The sequence below is a fragment of the Symphalangus syndactylus genome, chromosome 4 (genome assembly GCF_028878055.3).
Source record: "Symphalangus syndactylus isolate Jambi chromosome 4, NHGRI_mSymSyn1-v2.1_pri, whole genome shotgun sequence".
Lineage (NCBI taxonomy): Eukaryota > Metazoa > Chordata > Mammalia > Primates > Hylobatidae > Symphalangus > Symphalangus syndactylus.
In genome coordinates, this window is record NC_072426.2 from 117,033,187 (window position 1) to 117,054,391 (window position 21,205).

The 21,205-nt window shown below is 37.1% G+C and overlaps 1 protein-coding gene across 1 annotated transcript in view; it reads left to right on the forward strand.

The window, feature by feature from the left end:
* The first annotated feature begins 1,208 nt into the window (after positions 1-1,208).
* SMARCA5 (SWI/SNF related, matrix associated, actin dependent regulator of chromatin, subfamily a, member 5) overlaps positions 1,209-21,205 on the forward strand; it is a 41,976-nt gene continuing 21,979 nt past the window's right edge. Inside the window, exons 1-9 of the mRNA XM_055276008.2 lie at positions 1,209-2,184; positions 5,448-5,522; positions 9,458-9,624; positions 12,373-12,473; positions 13,454-13,554; positions 14,283-14,462; positions 16,181-16,336; positions 16,906-17,037; positions 18,777-18,845. Coding sequence (XP_055131983.1) covers positions 2,008-2,184; positions 5,448-5,522; positions 9,458-9,624; positions 12,373-12,473; positions 13,454-13,554; positions 14,283-14,462; positions 16,181-16,336; positions 16,906-17,037; positions 18,777-18,845 — 1,158 coding nt within the window. The 5' untranslated portion in view covers positions 1,209-2,007. The remainder of the gene's footprint in view (positions 2,185-5,447; positions 5,523-9,457; positions 9,625-12,372; positions 12,474-13,453; positions 13,555-14,282; positions 14,463-16,180; positions 16,337-16,905; positions 17,038-18,776; positions 18,846-21,205) is intronic.

Consider the following 21,205-nt stretch of genomic DNA (forward strand, 5'->3'; position numbering starts at 1 on the left):
TAGGAGGCCTAGGCGAGCACATCACTTGAGACCAGGAGTTTGAGACTAGCCTGGCCAACACAGCAAAACCTGTCTCTACTGAAAATACAAAAATTAGCCAGGCGTGGTGGTGCACGCCTGTAATTCCAGCTACTCTAGAGGCTAAGTCCTGAAAATCCTTTGAATCTGGGAGTTGGGGATTGCAGTGAGCCGAGATCACGCCACTGCACTCCAGCCTGGGCGACAGAGAGAAACTCTGTCTTTTGAAAACAAAACAACACAAAACAACCATTATTCTACATTAACGGTTGTTAAAGGTTAATAGTTCATTTTCTGGGTGTATGACAGTTTTAAAGACATAATTTTTAATACTGGATTCAGACTATTGTTGTTAGCTTTTTGCAGTTATATATGAAGACTATGATGAACATCATTGTAGGTATTTATCTTTGCATATATCCTTAGACATTTCCTTACAGTCTAAGAACTAGCATTTCTAGTAGAGTGGGGACATTTTTCCAGATGTCCATTTAAGAATTATCATTCCATTAGTTAAAAAATTTGCAGGCTATATATTCAAAGTGGATCCCTTCTGTTTGGAATTCAACATTACCAGTTAGCTCAAACCTCAACTCTCGAAAAATGTGTCTCCTTTATTCAATAAACATTTAGAAAATACTGAATATGAGGAATAAAAAAAGATAAATAAGACCCTGTGCTGGGCAGGTAATCTACTGTACTATGCAGATTTGTTATCAAACAGACTACAATGTATTTAAATTTTGTAGATGAATGCACAAGCCCCTTAAGCTGCACTGAAGGCTGCCTAAGGCAGTATACAAAATCAGTGCTGAGTATTTGTTAACACTTAAGGAGAATGTACGTTCTAATTTTCATGTTTGATGCTTCAGGAAAAGATTACACCGCACCACCTATCTTCCCCATATATTGATTATTCGTGTTTCTCACTTCCATGGTAGTGTGCACGTTATTTGCTTACCTTTGGCATATAAATTCAGAAGAAATATCATTTAACTCTGTGCCTAAGGAGGGTATTTAGAAATAACTGACGCAGCTAACATGAGAAGGCAAAAAAAAAAAAAAGAAAAAAAGAAAAAATCACACACTAACGAACATTTTTTTTTTTTTTTTTTTTTTTTAACAACAAAAAACAGTGAGACGTCAGTTGGGGTAACCATAACGTCGTCAAGGCTGTGGCATCACGCCTCTAAGCGGATACGGCAGAAGTTTTGGGGCCAGACACAAGACTTCCAAGTTTGAATGGGCAGCGCAAAACCCAGGCAAGTTTTCCGGTAGTGCCGCCGACCTCTGTCAGGCTCAGAAGACACAGCGAGAACCGTGAGCAGTTACGAAATCCTAAAACACTGAGCTCGCGTCCTGCCAGGCAGCAGACGCACAAACCTACGCCTCCGAGCGATCCCTGGAGGTCCCGCCCACTCTTGTCTCCAGAGCCTGCTGGAGGTCTGGAAGAGGAGGGGCGAAAGGTGAGGAGGGCAGTATGCGCATGCGCGCTCAGGACCCAGTCAGTGAGCCAATAAGGAATCTCGCGAGTGTTGAAAGTCGGTGGCGTAGGTCGTCGTCCTGGATGCTGGCGAAATAGATGATATCTGCCAGAGGAAGAGGAGGAGGCGGCGAAGCGTTTTCCCAGCCTCAGTCTCTCTTTCGTTTTCCTTTTCCCTTCCCCCAACCCTCCGCCCTTCTCTAAATCAGCCCGCCTTCCTTGACCTCAGTGACCCGCCTGGCCCCGCCCACCCGCGTCGACGTGATTCCCGCCGTGAGGTAAGCGCCGGTGGAACCTAGAGCCCGGCGGAAGAGCAGAACGTTTGGGAGTGTGCAGCTCCTGGGCCCGGCTCAGGCCCGTCGCGGAGGCGGGGCGCGGGGGAGCGCTCCGGTGGGAGTCTCGCTCCTCCACCAGTTTATTGCGACGTAGCATCCAGGCCTAGGCCTCCCCGTCCATCCCCGCCGGACTCGGCCTCTAGCAGCAGCGGGTGACGCAGACGGAACATCATGTCGTCCGCGGCCGAGCCTCCGCCACCCCCGCCTCCCGAGAGCGCGCCTTCCAAGCCCGCAGCCTCGACCGCCAGCGGCGGGAGCAACAGCAGCAACAAAGGCGGCCCCGAGGGCGTCGCGGCGCAGGCGGTTGCGTCTGCGGCCAGCGCTGGTCCCGCAGACGCCGAGATGGAGGTGAGGGCGACTTGCGGCATGGGGAGCGGGTGCAGCGGGGAGGAGGAGCTGGCTCCCTCGCCGGATCGTGGCGATCGGACGCAGAGCCGGGCTTCTCTCTCTGCACCAGACTCAGCTTCACACCCTGTGGATACGAAATGATGCTCTCACACTTGCTCCCTTGTTCTTAACCTATTCGAGCCAAGCAAAATGGATTTCCGGCTCCTCACATTTAAATTATTTGTCTCTTTCGTGAATCTTGACAAATCTTTGAACGCTCTCAATAAACAGATGTTCTTCGTTACCGTGGCCCAGGGGGACCCATCGTTTTTTTCCCACTAGACTCCCATAATTCCCTCTCCTACCTCTGAATGTGGTTTTTAGTTTCCACCAAACTTCGGGGAAGGGCGAGGAGATGACCCCTTAGGAGCGGGATGCACGGGCGGGGTGAAGGAGGCATTTAAAAGCAGCGCGTCCGAGGACTTGGGCCTCCTTTTCTTCTTCCCGGTCCTTGCAGGGGCGGTATCTGTTCTGGGCAGAAACAATGGCGAGAGCTGGATGGCCGAGTGCGCAGTGGGGATAAGCGGGGCGCAGCTGCTTCTGTGAAGGGAGAGAAGGCCCCTCCCAGGCACTATTCCACTGGAAGGGAAGCAACCAAGGCAGCAGCAGCTGTCTCGGATCCCCCATCTAATTTAGGGGGGATGAATAAGTGTAGGAATGAATTAGAGAACCAGGCGCAGTTGATTGGCTCTCAGTCCGGCACTTTTCTCTTTTTGGCCTCTGGCCTTAAGAAAAAAAAAAAATTAGTACCATTCGCTGTCAAGACTTCTGGGTTTGGGTTGGCCAGGGATGCTGACAGTACTGAGGGGGCTGGAAAGATGGGGGAAGCTGCCAGGCGGGTAAATTGGATATGCTTCCAGGCTTTGCATCTGGGAACAAAGTAATTGCTTCTTCCAATTTTTATTCTTGGCCTTCGACCTGTTTTGAGATATTTTGTAAGTCGGAGCCCAAAGATTTCTGGGATTTTCCTATCCTTAGACAGAATGAAAGTAATACTGCTCCGAAGATGGGTCTTGATGCAGAATCATTATATAGTAAGGAAATGGTAGCGTAATTTACCATTGAGGCTTTTGGCACAGTAGTTATATTTGGGTAGCTGGGGTTAAGTAACATTAATGTTAGTAATCTTTTAAAGAATTTTTAGTGGTGAGGGTAGGTTTAGTGACATAGGAACTCCTGATAGTTCCTGTAGTTTTGAGTGATTAAGATAAGATTACTTTCAAATTAAAATAGATATATTCAGTGTTGCCTTTTTTTCCTTAAGGAAATGGTTCTTTTGGGTTACCAGGGCTCTTTAACTTGGATTCCTGTTCCAAGGCTTAAGGGGTTTGACACAAAGCAATTGTGTGTAAATGTGCAGTTCTCTACAAAAATCTGTTTATGGTTTTCCTCAGCTTCTCAAAGGGATCTACCATCCAAACTTTGGAAAAATGAATGTTTCACCAGAGGTTTTATTAATATCCGAACGCAGAGTAATTTTAAGCCTAAAGCAAGTCAACATTTTTGACTTGAAGTTGCTATTTTAAATGAAAATTGATTTTAAGTTCAAACGTGAGTATAGATATTATCACTACCGTATTAAATTAGTGATATTTTCATTTGCCAGATGGGGAAATTGAGTTCTGCTAGGTAGAACCTGTGATAAAACTCGGATCTGCCTTTAAAAGTGAGCCATTTCCCACCCATCTTGCTCTGCCACGTTCTTACCAAAAAAACCTATTTGGCGGTTCAATTTATTGAATAACAGTTATTTTTACCTTCCTAGTATAGAAATATTAGGAATTTTATTTTTTTATCCATCTTATCACTGACTCATTTTTTTTTTGGTTGACATTATAGTGTGATTTTTTTTTTATCTTTTAAAATGTACCGTCAGTTTCCTGTTTAACAAAATTCAGAATTACTGCAATTCATGATATAAACTAAGTTTGAGCACACGTGCCTAATATATATGTCACAACTTAATCTGTTTTGCACTTGGAAAAGGAATATTTTATAAATGACTTTTTCTTGTTTGGAAGTATGATCTAAGGTGTTTTTCTAAAATCACAGAATAAACCCAGCTTTCATGATTTTTGTGTGTGTGTGTGTGTGTGTCAAAGCTGATTTTCCCAGAAATAGCCTTCCTATGTATTCAGTTACTTTCTTTCTTTTTGCTTGATACTAATAGATCAGTGGAGCACTTCTTTTTTAGTTATCCTTTTGGCAATGTGGAACTCTTCTGTGTTCATCCTCATCTCTGTTGACTAGATTGATTAAATAGCCACCTATATGCCAGTAATATGATGTCAAAATGCCTGAAGCACATTTTATTTTTATAGGTTGCATTTCATGGCATTTTGGAATTTTGTAAACTGGACTGGTAGGTGGCTTTGTCACTTAACATATGGAGACCAGAGATTTATGATGAACATAGGGTCACACAACCACCATAGGGTCTTAACAATGAAGTTAGACTTGACTTAAGGTCATTTTACCTTTTATTCCAGTACCATACCAGGTCTCCTCCCCACAACTTTTTGGTCACAGATAGTTTTACTGTAGCATGTATTGCCTAGCATGTATTTGTGCATTATTAATGAAGATTACTTCTGCCAATTTTTTTTAATGGATGAATAGAACTTTGCAGGGTAGAAGTTGTTGATTTTTGTTGCTTGTGACATATGAATGTCAGGATAAATACAGTTGCAAGAATAACATTTATTACTAGTTTAGGAATCAGACTGTAGTTAGAGTATTCAATTTAGGCTGCGAGATAAAGTTTTTGTAATATTCCAGGAGATGGAAATCAGGGTGACTAATCCTGATTTCTTTGTAGACATTTGTGTAGTAGCACAGTAGATACTGTAGTTTTATGACAAAAAGGGAACTTTTTCCCACATTTTATACTGTTTAATTTGGTTTCATGGTTATTACAGAAAAAGAGAAACAGATTGGCTTGTATTAAATGTAGTTTTCTTTTAGGATGATGAAGATAATCTTGTGTTCTAATCTTGGCAGCAACCATACAGTTTATATATATGGGTTAAATAGGTTGTTATCCCCATAGTATCTAATATCATTTTATCAGTTTTTCTGTTAGCTTAGATGACAACAGTTTAAGTTGCTAGGAAGTTTAGGGTGAGAATATATTATTTAAGATGTGTTTTGGTCAGAAATTGGTCTATAATGGTATGTTTACTATTTTTGAAGACCAATTCTATTTAATTTTTTCTTTCTACCAGGAAGTATTTGATGATGCGTCACCTGGAAAGCAAAAAGAAATCCAAGAACCGGATCCTACCTATGAAGAAAAAATGGTATGTTCTAGGCTTATGAATAGAGTCTATAAGGAAAACTTTTTATTAGGTGATTAAATGTACTAAACATCTATCTTAGTCCATTTTGTGTTAGAACAATACCACAGACTGGGTAATTTATAAAGAAACGAAATTTATTTCTTAGAGTTCTGGAGGCTGGGAAGTCCAAGATCAAGGCCAGCATTTGCCGAGGGCCTTCTTGCAGTGTCATTGTATGGAGGAAGGCCAAGAGAAGAGAGCAAGACAGGACTGAACTTTCTTTTATAACAAGCCCACTGGTGATAACCTCCTGAGATAATGACAGTAATCTTTAACTAATCACTTCTTATTAGGCCCTACCTCCCAACACTGTTGCATTGGGGATTAAATTACAACATGGGAGATTTGGGGGGGGACACGGTCAAACCATAGCAATGTCTGTTTAATTTTTATAATTATGGCACAGATATCCATTTGAAATGTGTGTAATATGGAATACTATAACTTCCATATCTTTTGTGTCTGTGTAAACCAAATGGAAGTATTATATGAATTAACATAATACGATGTCATTATCTAGTTAACAACACCTTTAAAAATTTAACCTTGGAAGTGAGGTGAAGACCAGAATAGTTACTCAGTGTGTTCATTCTGCACCTGGCTAGCATTGTACTCTGCTAGTTACCAAAAAAACAAATATGCTCCTTGTTCACAGCATTTTTATTATTATAGATGGGATCTTTACAAAAAGAACATGACATTATATTGGAGTCATTCAAGTCCCAGTTCACGTTCCATATCTTCTAAGAAACTTCTCAAAACTGTGACTTGACTTAAACAGTACCTACACAGAGCTTTAGATTTAAATTCAGTTTTAATAATAGTAATAGTGGCTAACAGTGAATGTTTACTCCGTTTCTGGCCCTGTTATGAATGCTTTATATGGATTAAACTCATTTAATTGTATTGAAATCTCAAAAAGTTAAAATAACAGTGTATTAAGAATACCACTACACCGTGTGCTCCTGTAGGGTAAGAACAGTGTCTTAATCTTTCTTTCTGTCTTCAGTACCCAGAACAGTATCTGGCACATAGCAGATCTTACATATTTTTTAAAATACTTTTTTCTTGTCCTTTGACTTTCTCTTCCAAATCAGTAAATATTTTTGAATCTCTTAAATAGCTTCAAAATCTTAAAATTATGGTATGTATTTTATGTCCATGTATAATGTGCACAATACATATAACACTATGTAAATTATAAATGATTTATCTTTAGGTTTGATTTGTTACATATTTTACATATGTATATATGTAACTGTCACCTTTTTTGCTATCAAACTTAGAGAAAAAATAGATTTCCCACTCTGTTTTTTTTAAAGTGAATACTACTTTGAATACAGTCTACATATTTTAATACCGCTTTAACCCTTTATAGCTTAGATTCTCACACACTCTGCCGGTGAATCTAATTGCCAATTCTGAGGCTTAGTTTTAGTTTCTTCATTTGTGCTTAACATTGTTGACCTTCCTCAAAAATCTTGACTTGCCTTGAAAGACATTTTTTCCCTTGATAATATCCTCTTTGCTTTTTTATTCCTTTGTCCTTCCTTATTAAAATTTGAACATTTCTTCCTAGACAGTTTGATTCTTACTGGTTTTTACCTGGTATCTTTAAACTGAATATTTTCAAATACTTAACCTCTAGCCCAGAAGCCTGTAATCAGTATTTTCATTTACTTTAAAATCCTATTCATACCTCTTATTTGAGAATATCCAAAACTGAATTCATAATTTTTACTTAACATACCTTAATGTTACCTCAATGAATGAAAGTTCCTCTTCAGGTGTACTCAAGATGTTCATGACAGTACTGCATACTTTTTAACAGTAAGTTTACTTACGAGTTTATTCTCTTTTTCATATCGCCTTAGTTCCGTATTTTTCTATTATTGCATGGATTATTTTGTGCTTCTGTATTTGCCTCTTTTCTTATGATCTGGCCCCTTCCAAGTTTCTTAACATTTTTGCAAAGTGTTATTTATGACACAAATTTGACTGTGAAATGGAGGTTTTTCAGTGGCTCTCTACAATGCTTTTCATTTTCTTAGTGGCCTTTATTGGAACTCTTTTGTTTCTTCCAGGTTTTTCAGTCTCCCAGCATTATTTCCTTTCTTGACATCATGATCTTCACCTGTACAGTTTTCTTCTGAGCAAGCTCCCTTGTCATCTGCTAGTTCCTAACCATAGATAAGTTCACTATCCACTCCTTGTTCTTGAACACAGAATGCTGAGTACTACTTCAGAAAACTAAATACTAGTGCTGATTAGTGCCAGTATAAGTTTCTGGTTTTTATTTTCTTGGACCTTAAGTATTTATTGCCTATCAGTCTCATTTAGCCATTCTAAAATGTGCCCACTCTGATCAATCCCTCTCCATTTCTACCATGCCCTTATTTTCAGTCTTCCTCCACAAAGAGTTTCAGGCCTGTCTTTATTTTCTTTCTCTTTTCAAACATATGAAGCTAGTCCAAAGCTATTCACTTTAATTTCCATTTGATTTTATAATTGATTTCTTTCAGGTTCCTAATCATACTCTCTTGTTTTTGCTTTTTAGGTTCTGTTAGTTTTTCTTCCTCAAGACCTTAAAGTTTTAACCTTTTCATTCTCTCAAGCAGTTTATCTTGATTCCAAACATAATTACAATAATTATTTTTTCAGTCCAAACATCTTGTAGATGTGTGCTCTTGGCTTTTGTTTCATTATCTATAAATTAAGAAATGTAAGTATGTAAAATGTGCATTCACGTATGTATCTTGTTCAGTACTTTAAAAACAGTCTGTAATCTTGGAAAACATAAATAACGGAGGCTTGTCATCTATAGGACATTACTGAGGTTCTAGCATGTTCACAGTCTTGTTACTGTGCAGATTCATTTGCTGCTATGACTGTCATTTGTGACTCAATGAAACACTAACCATGTGCCTTCCTAATAGCAAATTGGGCTTAGTTTTTACATTGGTGTGACCTTAAAAAATGATTGTGTTCCTTTTAAAAATACATAGTTGTTACAACATTATGGCATTTGGATACTTCTTGTGTTTGCTAGGTAAAATGTCTTTTTGTAATTCATTCCCAAACTAACATTTTAAACATTTACAGACAGAGATGTTGAGTGTTTGGTTTCCCTGTTTATTGAGCTTTTCTTGTCTTGCTTCTCCTTTGTTTCATCAAACTATTATTGTTTCTGTATAAAGGCTGCCTAATGGCTCCCAATTTCATTATTTTTATGAAAATTTGTCTCCAAGGCTCTTAAGATTTTTTTTGCCCAAGTAAATTTCTTCCATTCTCTCGGTATTATAATAGGGAACATTCAAAGGGGCAGATGGCAGATACGAAAGGAAGGAATAGTATCAATCCCAATACCGTTTTAAAATTTGTCACAGCCTAACTATTGAATGACCAATGCATTTTTTCCAGCTTCTGAATAAATTCACTTGTATTGCACTGTGCTTAATATTTTAAAAATTGTTCCGATCAACTATATTGAAGTATAATTGACGTAAAATAATTTTAAGTTTGTAATTCAATGAGTTTTAGCAAATATTTGTTTAAATACCGTCACAATCATGATGCAGAGTAGTTCCATCATCCCCAGAAAGTTTACTCCTGCTCCTTTGTAATCAGTTCTTGCTCCCACCTCCTTGCCACTTCTGATCTGCTTTCTGTCACTAGTTAGCATTTCATTTAAGTGGAGTCATACAGCATGTAGTCTTGTGTTTGGCTTCTTTCACTTTGCATAGTGCTTTTGAAACTCATCCATGTTGTTGCATTTATCTGTAGTTTTTTCGTTTTTTTTTTTTGCCGAGTTCATTGTATGGAGGCCTGCTGAAACTTTCATTTCTGAAGTTTTAATTGATACTCTAATAAAATGTATCTTAAATTTTTTTTCTCAGCAAACTGATCGGGCAAATAGATTCGAGTATTTATTAAAGCAGACAGAACTGTTTGCACATTTCATTCAACCTGCTGCTCAGAAGACTCCAACTTCACCTCTGAAGATGAAACCAGGGCGCCCACGAATAAAAAAAGATGAGAAGCAGAACTTACTATCCGTTGGCGAGTGAGTAATAGTTTAAACTTCATTGTTCAACCAAACTTATTTTTGATAGTCTTCAGTAGAAGCATAAAATCACTATGATAAATAACTTAAGAAATTATTTTAGTGCCATTATTTATTTGGCCCTGTTTGGCTTGGCATGATTTTGCCATAAATGTTTAAGTATATAAAAATACGCATAATGGTTAGAGCACAGTGGCTCTTGCCTGTAATCCCAGCATTTTGGGATGCCAAGGTGGGAGGATTGCTTGAGTCTGGGAGTATCAGAGCAGCCTGGGCAACGTAGGGAGATCCCATCTCTACAAAAAAAAAAAAAAAACTGTGTAACGCCTTATTTTGTGTAGCATTATATAGTTTATGAATTGTAACAATCATGTTGAGTATGGAATTTAGATGTCACGTCATTCCTCAGAGAGGAAACAAATGCAGAGGTTAAGTGGCTTGTTTAACATCACATTTTAGAATGATCCAGACTTGAATTTGAATCTGACTTGAGTGTGCTCTAGGCTCCTCCATCACATACAGATGTTGACGGTATTTTATCTGAAGTGGGGTGTGTGGGATATTGTGATGACTTACATCACAGCAGCTTGTTTAAAATTTCTGTTGCATACTTAGTCATTTTTATATAAATTGAAGTGTCAAAATGTATGCCGTCCTTTGGTGGTGGTTGAAAATAATTCTTACATGTTGAATTTGGAAATTCTCTAGAATTTTCATTCTGGTTGGATAAATAAGATATTTAATTAATAATAGTAGATTTAGGGCAGTCTTGGCTCCCTGAAATGGCTTTGTGTAATTCCCAAAGTGAAAACTGTGATTAGTAATTAAAATACAAAAGATTGTTTAAAAGAAGAAGTATCAACAAGGTTAAATTCACTACACAGTTTGTTGAAAGAGGGAAGTATGATCTTCATCTTGAAGGGGTTATCGTTTTAAGCATAATACCTTTTATTTGGGGTATTCCACTCATTCAATATATCTTATTTCTCATCCATTGTGACCAAAGCTCTATTTTAATACTTACGAAACTTTGAAAGAGACAATTTTGCCCTTCAGCTGTATTTAAAGTATTTCAGACTTCAAAAGTTTGTATTAGTGTCATGGCATGAAACTGGAAATTACTGTACTGAATATTGTTACGGGATAGTCAGTATGGTGTCTCGAAAAGAAACACTTTTATTCTTTTCTATTTTATTATTATCCTAATTTATCTTTTTTATAAGATAAAAAAGATTCTATTGGAAATAGTAATAATAAATTGTTAGGCTTGATGTATTAAATAGTGTTATTAGGGAAAAGAGTCGTAGTTAACAGATTTCTTTAGTCTTCAGACCATCTTAAATGGGAAGCTAATTTACCTAAAGTAATGAGGGTGATAGTATTGTCTTTGAGTATCAGGAATACGTTTTTTTAAATCTTCTTTGTTTGTTTGTTTTTATTGAGACAGAGTCTTGCTCTGTGGCCCAGGCTGGAGTGCAGTGGTGTGATCTCGGTTCACTGCAAGTTCTGCCTCTGGGGTTCAAGTGATTCTTGTACCTCAGCTGGGATTACAGGCTCACGCCACCATGCCCAGCTCATTTTTGTATTTTTAGTAGAGATGGAGTTTCACCATGTTGGCCAGGCTAGTCTCGAACTTCTGACCTCAAGTGATCCACCCACCTCAGCCTCCTAAAAGTGTTGGGATTACAGGCGTGAGCCACCGTGCCTGGCCAGGAATACGTTGTTTTTTTTTTTTTAGTCATTCACGGTTATATTTAATTTTTAACAATAAATGACATCTCAGCTTTTAAGTTTTACAACTGTAATAATCAAACATTTTGAGAGGACTATAAAGGATATTTTATAAAAATAATTTAAAATTATCTCCCAGTTTATGGAGAATAAATTGGGGATGGAAGTAAATCTTTGTACTCAATTTCATAGGCTCAGAATGCAGAGAAGTACGAGGAATAACACACTAGGATGTACTTATTATGATTAGAAGCATATGTAACAAACAAGAAGGCCCTTGAATTTCTGAGAAATGCTTCTATCTTGGAAGGCCACTTATCCTTTTACCAAGCATGTGGTTTTGGTAGAAATGAAGTTACGAATTAGATTCAGTGGTCTCAATAGTGGCATAACGTGCCTTTTTCTAAAGAAGATGAAAATATTTGTTGAAAGTGTCAGAATTGGGGAGTAAGTATTAATAGTTTTACTGAACCGAGCCATTTAGAGATTAATTGGCAGTATTAAAGCTTGAGACAATCAGTTTTTAAGGGGGTATATCTGATTCTCTTAGGATGTAGAATTTAGATGTGTATTTAAAATTTTTTTTGATGAATCTGGTCACTGCTTAAGTTTCTGAGTCCTTATGCTGCAGCTTTTGCTCGGAGTTACAATTCTAAACGTGGTTTCTGGAACTTTTTTTTCCTTGGCAAAAAGATTTTTAAAAAGGTACACTTTAAAATTCAAATAATGAGATTTTCTGACTACATAGTTCTTGAAATTTGACTGTCATATTTGAGTTTATTGGGTTCTGGTTAATGTATAGTACTGCTGTATTTTAATAACTAATGTATATTTTAAATAATTATTTAAAACATTGCAGATTTAAATTTACTCATATTTTCTACTGTCCACTGGTTGATGCCTGTTAAAAATTTAATTTTGTGGAATCTTGGTCAGCCACTTGACTATGATGTTTAAACAGTAGCTGATAATTAAAGCCAAAACTCAAATCAGGTTATTTTATTTTCATCTTAACAGTTACCGACACCGTAGAACAGAGCAAGAGGAGGATGAAGAGCTATTAACAGAAAGCTCCAAGGCAACCAATGTTTGCACTCGATTTGAAGACTCTCCGTCATGTATGTTAAACACTTGATTTTTTAAAAAAAAAATGCCCTTTGAGACCTCCTTTGGTTAATGTTTTGGATTTGTGTTGGCTACTATTTGTGAAGCAAATTTTTAGTAATCTTAGATATTTATTGGTTGTGAAATAAACTTCAGATTTTGATGGAGATGAGAGCATATTATAGGATAGTAGTGCTGTATTTCAAAGTTATATAAAATGTCATTGTGTTTGTTATTGTCCTGAAGCATATATAAAACTAGGGATCATTTTGCTTTATATTTGTCCCACATAAGAAAACTAATTTATTTAAAAAAAGGTACTTCATGAACGCATTTGCTTACTTCTGATGTTTTTATATTAATTTGTTTTAATTTTTTGTGAAATGTATTTGTTTATCGGTTAGCTTTTATCCTCAAGTGTTTTTCAAAAGGAGCTGGGGGCTACACTGTGTACGTATTAAGAAAGAAAAATCAGGTGACTGTTATGTGTATTTGGTAATTATTCTGGGGAGCAAAATAAGTAGTATATCCTGAAAGAGTGCATTGGAATGTATAAGATATATTGGACAAGTAACTTAGGAATTTCCTATTTCTTTTTTTTTACTAGAAAGAAAATAAAATCCCCAGATAACCTGTATCTGGTCTTTATGAAAGCTGAAAATACTTGGTTAGGAACACTTGGTTTGTCATTAAAAAGACAAGAGGCCAAAGAGTCTCTCAGACCAGTATATGGGTAATGTAAGAACTGAGTTGTTGGAGTGGGTACTCTGTTGCCCGCAGTCATATTTCCCGCACTTGGTTATCTTCCATGTCCAGCTTTTCCACTTCAGACCACGGCAGCTACCTCTAGTATTTCGGAACTTGCAGAGTTCCTATTCTTCAAGAATCCCTTAGTAATGAAAATAAAGTCAGTAGATATGTGTAGGCCCAGATGAAGAGATTGCCTTGTATTTCTTGTCTTAAAATGCGTATTGTGCGTTTCTTTTGTTCTTAGATGTAAAATGGGGTAAACTGAGAGATTATCAGGTCCGAGGATTAAACTGGCTCATTTCTTTGTATGAGAATGGCATCAATGGTATCCTTGCAGATGAAATGGTATGTGTTGGTAGTTTTTTTGAAGGGTATGTTTTGTATTTAAAATACCTTATACATTGATAAAAGTTTCTTACAGTCTACAGCTGTTAGCAAATGGATGGTCTCAGAAACTAGTATAAGCAGCTTGCCTTAGTTGCATAAATGTGATCTGTATTTTAATTGTGAGAAATTTCCATCTATGAAAATATAATAAATGTAAAAACAATACATTTGAGAAACATGTTTTTGGATGACTTTTATAGTACAATGATTTATTTGCTTCCAGTTTTGTAAAACAAAAGTGAGGTCATTAGTTGTTTATAACCGATAAATATTTTTTCCAGGTGGTAGCTTGTACAATTCTTAGAAAACATTTATCTTTTGTTAACTACTAGTTATGTAATGAATGTTTAAAAAAGTTTCCTTATTGCTATAGTGCTAAAACGTTTAATTGGTTGGAGAAAGTGTGAAGTCAAAAGAAATGTGTTTCAATGCTAGCTCTGGTAGATGGCTTTGGGAATGTCACTTAAACGGGGCCTTATGCGGGTGATAATAATACCTCCTTTAGAGACTTGTGAAAATTATATGACATAACACTTACAAACTTTGATATATGTTAAGTTTTTGCCATTTATTAACTGTTATAAATATGTAGCATTTCTTTTGAACATTTCTATATGTTGGGAGGTATAATTGTGAAATAATATTTTTGTTTTTCACTGCTTCATGGTTATTTTGAAATCTTTCAGGGCCTAGGAAAGACTCTTCAAACAATTTCTCTTCTTGGGTACATGAAACATTATAGAAACATTCCTGGTCCTCATATGGTTTTGGTTCCTAAGTCTACATTACACAACTGGATGAGTGAATTCAAGAGATGGGTACCAACACTTAGATCTGTTTGTTTGATAGGAGATAAAGAACAAAGAGTAAGTTTCTAGTATTTCATTACATTTTTGATGCTGCAATAATTTGAATTCAGGCTTGGGTATGGGTATAGCTGGAAGAAGGATAAAAGGGACGGGATCTTCGCAAATATTAGTATTTACAAATGTAGCATTGTCTTGGTGGATAAAAAACAGCACTTTGGGAGGCCAAGGCGGGTGGATCATGAGGTCAGGAGATCGAGACCATCCTGGCTAACACAGTGAAACCCCATTTCTACTAAAAACTCAAAAAATTAGCTGGGTGTGGTAGCACGTGTGGCCTGTAGTCCCAGCAACTTGGTAGGCTGAGGCAGGAGAATCGCTGGAATCTGGGAGGTGGAGGTTGCAGTGAGCCGAGATGGAACCACTGCACTCCAGCCTGGGCAACAAAGCAAGACCATCTCAAAAAAAAAAAAAAAAAAAATTATACTGGGAAGAAGACATTAGAAACGGTAGAAAGCGTAAGACTATAGTTTGTTTCTGTCGCTTTTGGGAGTGGTTGTATAAAATCAGTGGTTGTGCTCTCATTAGAAGTTATTTTCTCAGTTTTAAAAGATATTTTGAAATGTGAGTTGGTTGGAAATTTAAGGAGCCACATTTTTAGATGAATGTGTGTAGTGATAATAGTCACAGAATTACAGTTTTTAAAGACGGGTTGAGTCATATATAGTAATTTGGTGATTTATTATGATATCTAACAAAATAAGTTAAAATTTCGATCAGTTGACAACATCCTTGTGGGAAGAAGAGATGGAAATAATGACATTAGTATATAAAGCTCAGATTTGGAAATTTATTCAGACTACTGAATAGCTGTGTACTTGTTTTTTATTTCCTCTTCATTTGCCTGTGAGTGATAAGTCTGTATTTTTTTCTCTCCCTTTCTAGTTATGTTGGATATTTTAAGTTATCAATTTTTGTTTGTTTGGGAGCCCAAAGAGTGGTAATTACTTAACCACTCTTTGCTTCAGTTTCCTTACCTTTAAAATAATACTATTAGGAATGTGTTAATACGTTTATAAACCTGAAAGAAATACAAATGCCTACTACTGCTAACTATCTTTCCACCCTCTTCCTTTCTTTATGTTAAAACCTCCCTCTTTTTTGTCTAAACCTTTGAGGTTTAGACAAAATTTCCCAATCTAGTGGAATTGCAGAAAGACATTTTAAGTGTCTATTGAATTTTGCACTGGTTAACTTTGTCAGTTTTTTTTTTTTTTTTTTTTTGAGACGGAGTCTCGCTCTGTCGCCCAGGCTGGAGTGCAGTGGCGCAATCTCGGCTCACTGCAAGCTCCGCCTCCCGGGTTCACACTATTCTCCTGCCTCAGCCTCTCCGAGCAGCTGGGACTACAAGCGCCCGCCACCACGCCCGGCTAATTTTTTTGTATTTTTAATAGAGACGGGGTTTCACCGTGGTCTCGATCTCCTGACCTCGTGATCCGCCCGCCTCGGCCTCCCAAAGTGCTGGGATTACAAGCGTGAGCCACTGCGCCCGGCCAACTTTGTCAGTTTTTTAAAACTTCATGGTTCTGACATTTAAATGATTAATGACGTTACTTTAGTGTTAGGAAAGCTGGTTCTAAACATTTGCATAATATAGCTAGCTACTCTACTCCTTTTTAGTATTCCCACCTCCTTTTATATACTAGATTACTTGTCATCAGTAAATGTAATGCGTAGTTTATTTCTGCGTGATGTAATTTTTTTCTCTTGTTACACAGGCTGCTTTTGTCAGAGACGTTTTATTACCAGGAGAATGGGATGTATGTGTAACATCTTATGAAATGCTTATTAAAGAGAAGTCTGTGTTCAAAAAATTTAATTGGAGATACTTAGTAATAGATGAAGCTCACAGGATCAAAAATGAAAAATCTAAGGTAATTTGATACTTAGATGTGAAAAGCCTTCATGTAAGAATTTGGTTAAAGTACAGATTTTTTTTTTCTTTTAACTTTAAGTTACGAGATACATGTGCAGAAGGTGCAGGTTTGTTAACATAGGTATGCATGTGCCATGGTGGTTTGCTGCACCTAGCAACCCATCATCTAGGTTTTAAGCCCCGCATGCATTAGGTATTTGTCCTAATGCTGTCACTCTGCTTTCTCCCCACCCCCCGACAGGTCCTGGCATGTGATGTTCCCCTCCCTGTGTCCATGTGTTCTCGTTGTTCAACTCCCACTTATGAGTGAGAACATGCAGTGTTTGGTTTTCTGTTCCTGTGTTAGTTTACTGAGAATGATGGCTTCCAGCTTCATCCATGTCCTTGCAGAGGATATAAACTCATTCTCTTTTATGGCTGCATATTATTCCCTGATGTATATACATGCCATATTTTCTTTATCCAGTCTATCATTGATGGACATTTGGGTTGGTTCCAGGTCTTTGCTGTTGTAAATAATGCAATATGCAGAATATTCTAATGGTGTATTTGGTTCTTTTCTTTCAGTTGTCAGAAATAGTGAGGGAATTCAAGACTACAAATAGACTATTATTAACTGGAACACCTCTGCAGAACAACTTGCATGAGCTGTGGTCACTTCTTAACTTTCTGTTGCCAGATGTGTTTAATTCAGCAGATGTAAGTATTTCCTGGTGCTTTCTGGTTAATAATAATATTTTGCTTAATGCTATATATTTTTATAATAAAAGTGGCTTGCCTTTTAGCATGGCTTGAAATTATTATTAATTTTTTATGCTTTTATTTACATAGTTAGCCTGGTGTTATCTCCTAGGTTGTCTCTGTATAATGGGAATTTACTTTTGTGCCTTTGGTTTCAATCTTATTTCATTATTACTACTATTTTTTTTTTTTTGAGATATAGTCTCACTCTGTCACCTGTGCTAAAGAGCATTGGTGTGATCTTGGCTCACTGCAACCTCCACCTCCGGAATTCAGGTGATTCTTGTGCCTCAGCCTTCCGAATAGCTGAGATCACAGGTGTGTGCCACCACGCCTGGCTAGTTTCTGTATTTTTTGTAGAGATGAGGTTTTGCCATGTTGTCCAGGCTGGTCTCAAGCTCCTAGCCTCAAGCGATCTGCCTGCCTCAGCCTCCCAAAGTGCTGGGATTACAGGCATGAGCCACCACGCCAGGCCTCAGTCTACTTTAAATCATTGTTTTCTCTATCTGAAATGGCATAAATTGTCACTCCTATTTGGTACGTCATGTTGGCCTTTGTTTCAGTGGCTCTAGGTTGACTGGTTATGTTTTTAAGGTGCTGCTCAAGGTATTCCTGAAGTGATTTGTATACCTCACATTGCTTATGTTGTAAGTCCCAAGGATGACTGTCAAATTTAGTGAAATCTGTCTGGCTTTTCTTATAGTCTAACGAACAAATAGAACCTAATCTTTATGGATTATTTATAGTCATAGAAATGATAGTAATGGTTAATTAGCTATTTGAACTGTTAATAGTAATATAATAACTATGTCAAGAGTTTGTGCTATTAGAAATTGCAGTTTTTTTTTCCTGGACCAGCGTTTATTTTTGAAGCTTTGTTTGCATAGCTGGCGTCTCGTGTGTATTGGAGGGATTTGAAGAGCTCCACGTTAGTATATTTTTGTACAATTAAGTTATAAAAAGGTATTAATTAATTTTGTTTTTTTCTGTTGAAGATTATTTGGAAAGAATAGAGATTTTGTACTGTAAAAAGATATTTAATCAGACTCCAAAAGCAATTTTAGCTTCGATTTTATGTATTTTGATGTTTGTGAGATAATTCCTTTTTCTCACTACATTGACACTTTCATTTACTTTAAAGCAGTGAATTCTAAGATTATGTTTACTCAAAAACAAAGCACATATATAATACATATGTTCAAGAGATGAGGTTAGGGAAACTGCCCTTGTTGAAATCCTAACCAAATATTGATGAAATGCTGGTAATTTCAATTTCATTTAGTAAGTTTGATTAAAATTGACATTGTTTGTAAACTTGTATTTGAGTAGTGTGAATGGTCTCAGAGAACAAACTATAAAATGTTTTAATTTTCAAGCTTTTATGAAACTTGAAAGATATTTTTCAAGAATATTAATTTTCTAATTCTATAGAACTTGCTTTCCAACTTTTTACTGTGAAACTTGTTATTTTGATGTTTTTGAGAAGAATGTTTAGAAGGTAGTGTGATTTCTGAACTACCTGTTTTAAAATTAGTAACAATGACACATGAAAACTAGGATTGGACTAAGTGATTTTTTTTTTTTTTGTGGGTTACAATTCAAATTACTAATTCTAGAAATCATTTTTATATCTGGTATTATAGGGTATTTGTTAGTATTATCTCTGATCTGAGTATATTTTTTGTTTGTTTATCTAGGACTTTGATTCCTGGTTTGATACAAACAACTGCCTTGGGGATCAAAAACTAGTTGAGAGGCTTCATATGGTAAGTATTTTGGAGTAGTGTTAAAGCATATTTATGATGGGAAAAAGGATAAAGGTTTAAATTAGTAGATTATTTTCCTGTTAATAAAAAGCACAGTGGCTTAAGAATCAGATCTGCTTGAATTCTGACACTTAACTCTTACATCTTACAATCAATGTAAGGGGTGATGTGTGGTTGTTTCAGTGTTAGAACCTAGAATGGAATCCTGACTTAAGGGAGAAAGTATTCTCTCACAGTTACACAAAATACAGTGGGGGAAAGAAGAATTGCATAATAATTAATATAGACAAGTTTTTGTTGTTGTTTTTGAGACAGTCTCACTCTGTCGTCCAGGCTGGAGTGCCAGTGGCATGATCTTGGCTCACTGAAACCTCTGCCTCCCAGGCTCAAGCAGTCTCTCCCCATTCAGTGTCTAGAGTAGCTGGGGCTACAGGCACTGGCCACTATGCCCAGCTAATTTTTGTATTTTTTGTAGAGACAGTGTTTCACCATGTTGCCCAGGCTGATCTCGAACTTCTGAACTCAAGTTATCAACCTGCCTGCCTTGGCCTCCGAAGGTGTTGGGATTATAGGCATGAGCCACCACGCCCGGCCTTAATAGACAAGTTTTTAAAGCTTAGTTCAATTTACATTCCATGGAAGAATCTAACAGGTTCACTTTTGAAAGGGCTAAAGATCCATCTGTTTTTTCTTGAATCTAGTGACGTCGTGTATAAGCAACTGCTAATATTGCATTATGAGCAGAGTTAGTATGTTTTTGCTTTGCTGTATAGCTTTGTTTCTACATACAGCTTCCTGTGACGGTTCACAAGTAAAAGTTGGTAGGTAGAGAAACTTCTCTAACAGACCCCAGATTAAAATACCCTGCTCAGCAGGTTAAAGCAGGAGCTTGTAAGAATGTTATGTTATATAAAGCCCTTAATGACCTAACTCAGGAATTCTCAGCCTCTTCTGACATTTTGGTCTGGGTATATCTTTGAGAGGGGTAAGGACAGAGGGGAGAATGTGATTGTCCTGTGTATTGTAGAATGTTTAATAGCATCCCTGATACTTCTACTCACTAGATGGCAGTAGTAACATTCCTCCAGTTGTGACAACCAAAAATTTCTCTAGACATTGCAGCCCCCTGGGGAACAAAATTGTGCCCCTCCATGACCTAACCTTTTTAACATTCTTTGGCATCTGTTTTACTTCATATATTGAGCTTTAATTTCATAGATTGCTGACCCCACTGTCAGTTTTCTGTAAACATTGTGGTAATTCTAATCTATTTTTGCTTATCATTTTTGTTACATCTAGAATCCTTTTTCCTGGTCTCTTTACTAATACCTAGTCCAAGACTCAGCGACATTACCTCCACTGAACCAGCCAGGCTGAGGCTGGCCTAGGTGCCCTTCTGTGTATTCCATCTTTAACAATCTGAGCATCCTAATATTATAGGACTTTGCAGAGGATATTGAGATGATTCACAAGTGTTTTCCATACTGGATTGTAAGCACAAAGGCAGGAAGCACATATTTATTTGTCTTTGTATACCTGGCACAATGCCTAGTTAGAGTGGACATTTGAACAGGGAAAAAAATTTAAGTTCATGATTGTTCAAATATTTCATTATAAAGTACTTTAAAATTCTTAAATATTGAGAGTTTTGTTAAATATTTGAAGGTAGTAATTTCCTAGCTACCTTTATTTCAGTTCAGATGGCATTCATGCATCTAAGTATTCTCTTCGTATTTACTTAGACCAAGGATTGTGGAGTGTATATGTAATCTTGGGGTTAGAAAAGGAGGCAGAAGAACATGATTTTTTTTTCATGCATTTTTTCCCCTTATTCCTCTGCTCTTGGCTTTCCTTTAGTAAATATGTAGGTACATCTAGGTAAAGCAAATGAACAACCCATACAGCAGTATCAACCAGATTGGGAAACTGTTTTGTTCACAGGGTATTTTGAAAATGCTTATGAAGTCAGGGAGAAGAGGTCTTGTAGCTACCTCTCTACTTTCTCCTGCTCTTTACTTTGTACAGTAGCATCTGTGGTCTCATAATGAAGGGAGGGTTTAGAAGTCAGTATGGATATGCTTAGGAATGAGATAACTCTTATTTGATGTATTAGTTATCTAATACTGCAAAAGAACCCCTTATTCCCTCCACCCCCCAAAACACCTTAACCCCCCTTCAGGGGTTAATAAGACTCCCTTATTTCCCCCACCTCCAAAACACTTAATAGTTTATATTTTGTTAACAACCCCAGAATTCATGGGTTGACTGAATGGTTTCTTTGTGAGTTACACCTAGGTTTATCCAGTTACATTTATTTAGCTGGACAATGCTAGAAGAGAACCAGTGGGGCTAAAGGTCTT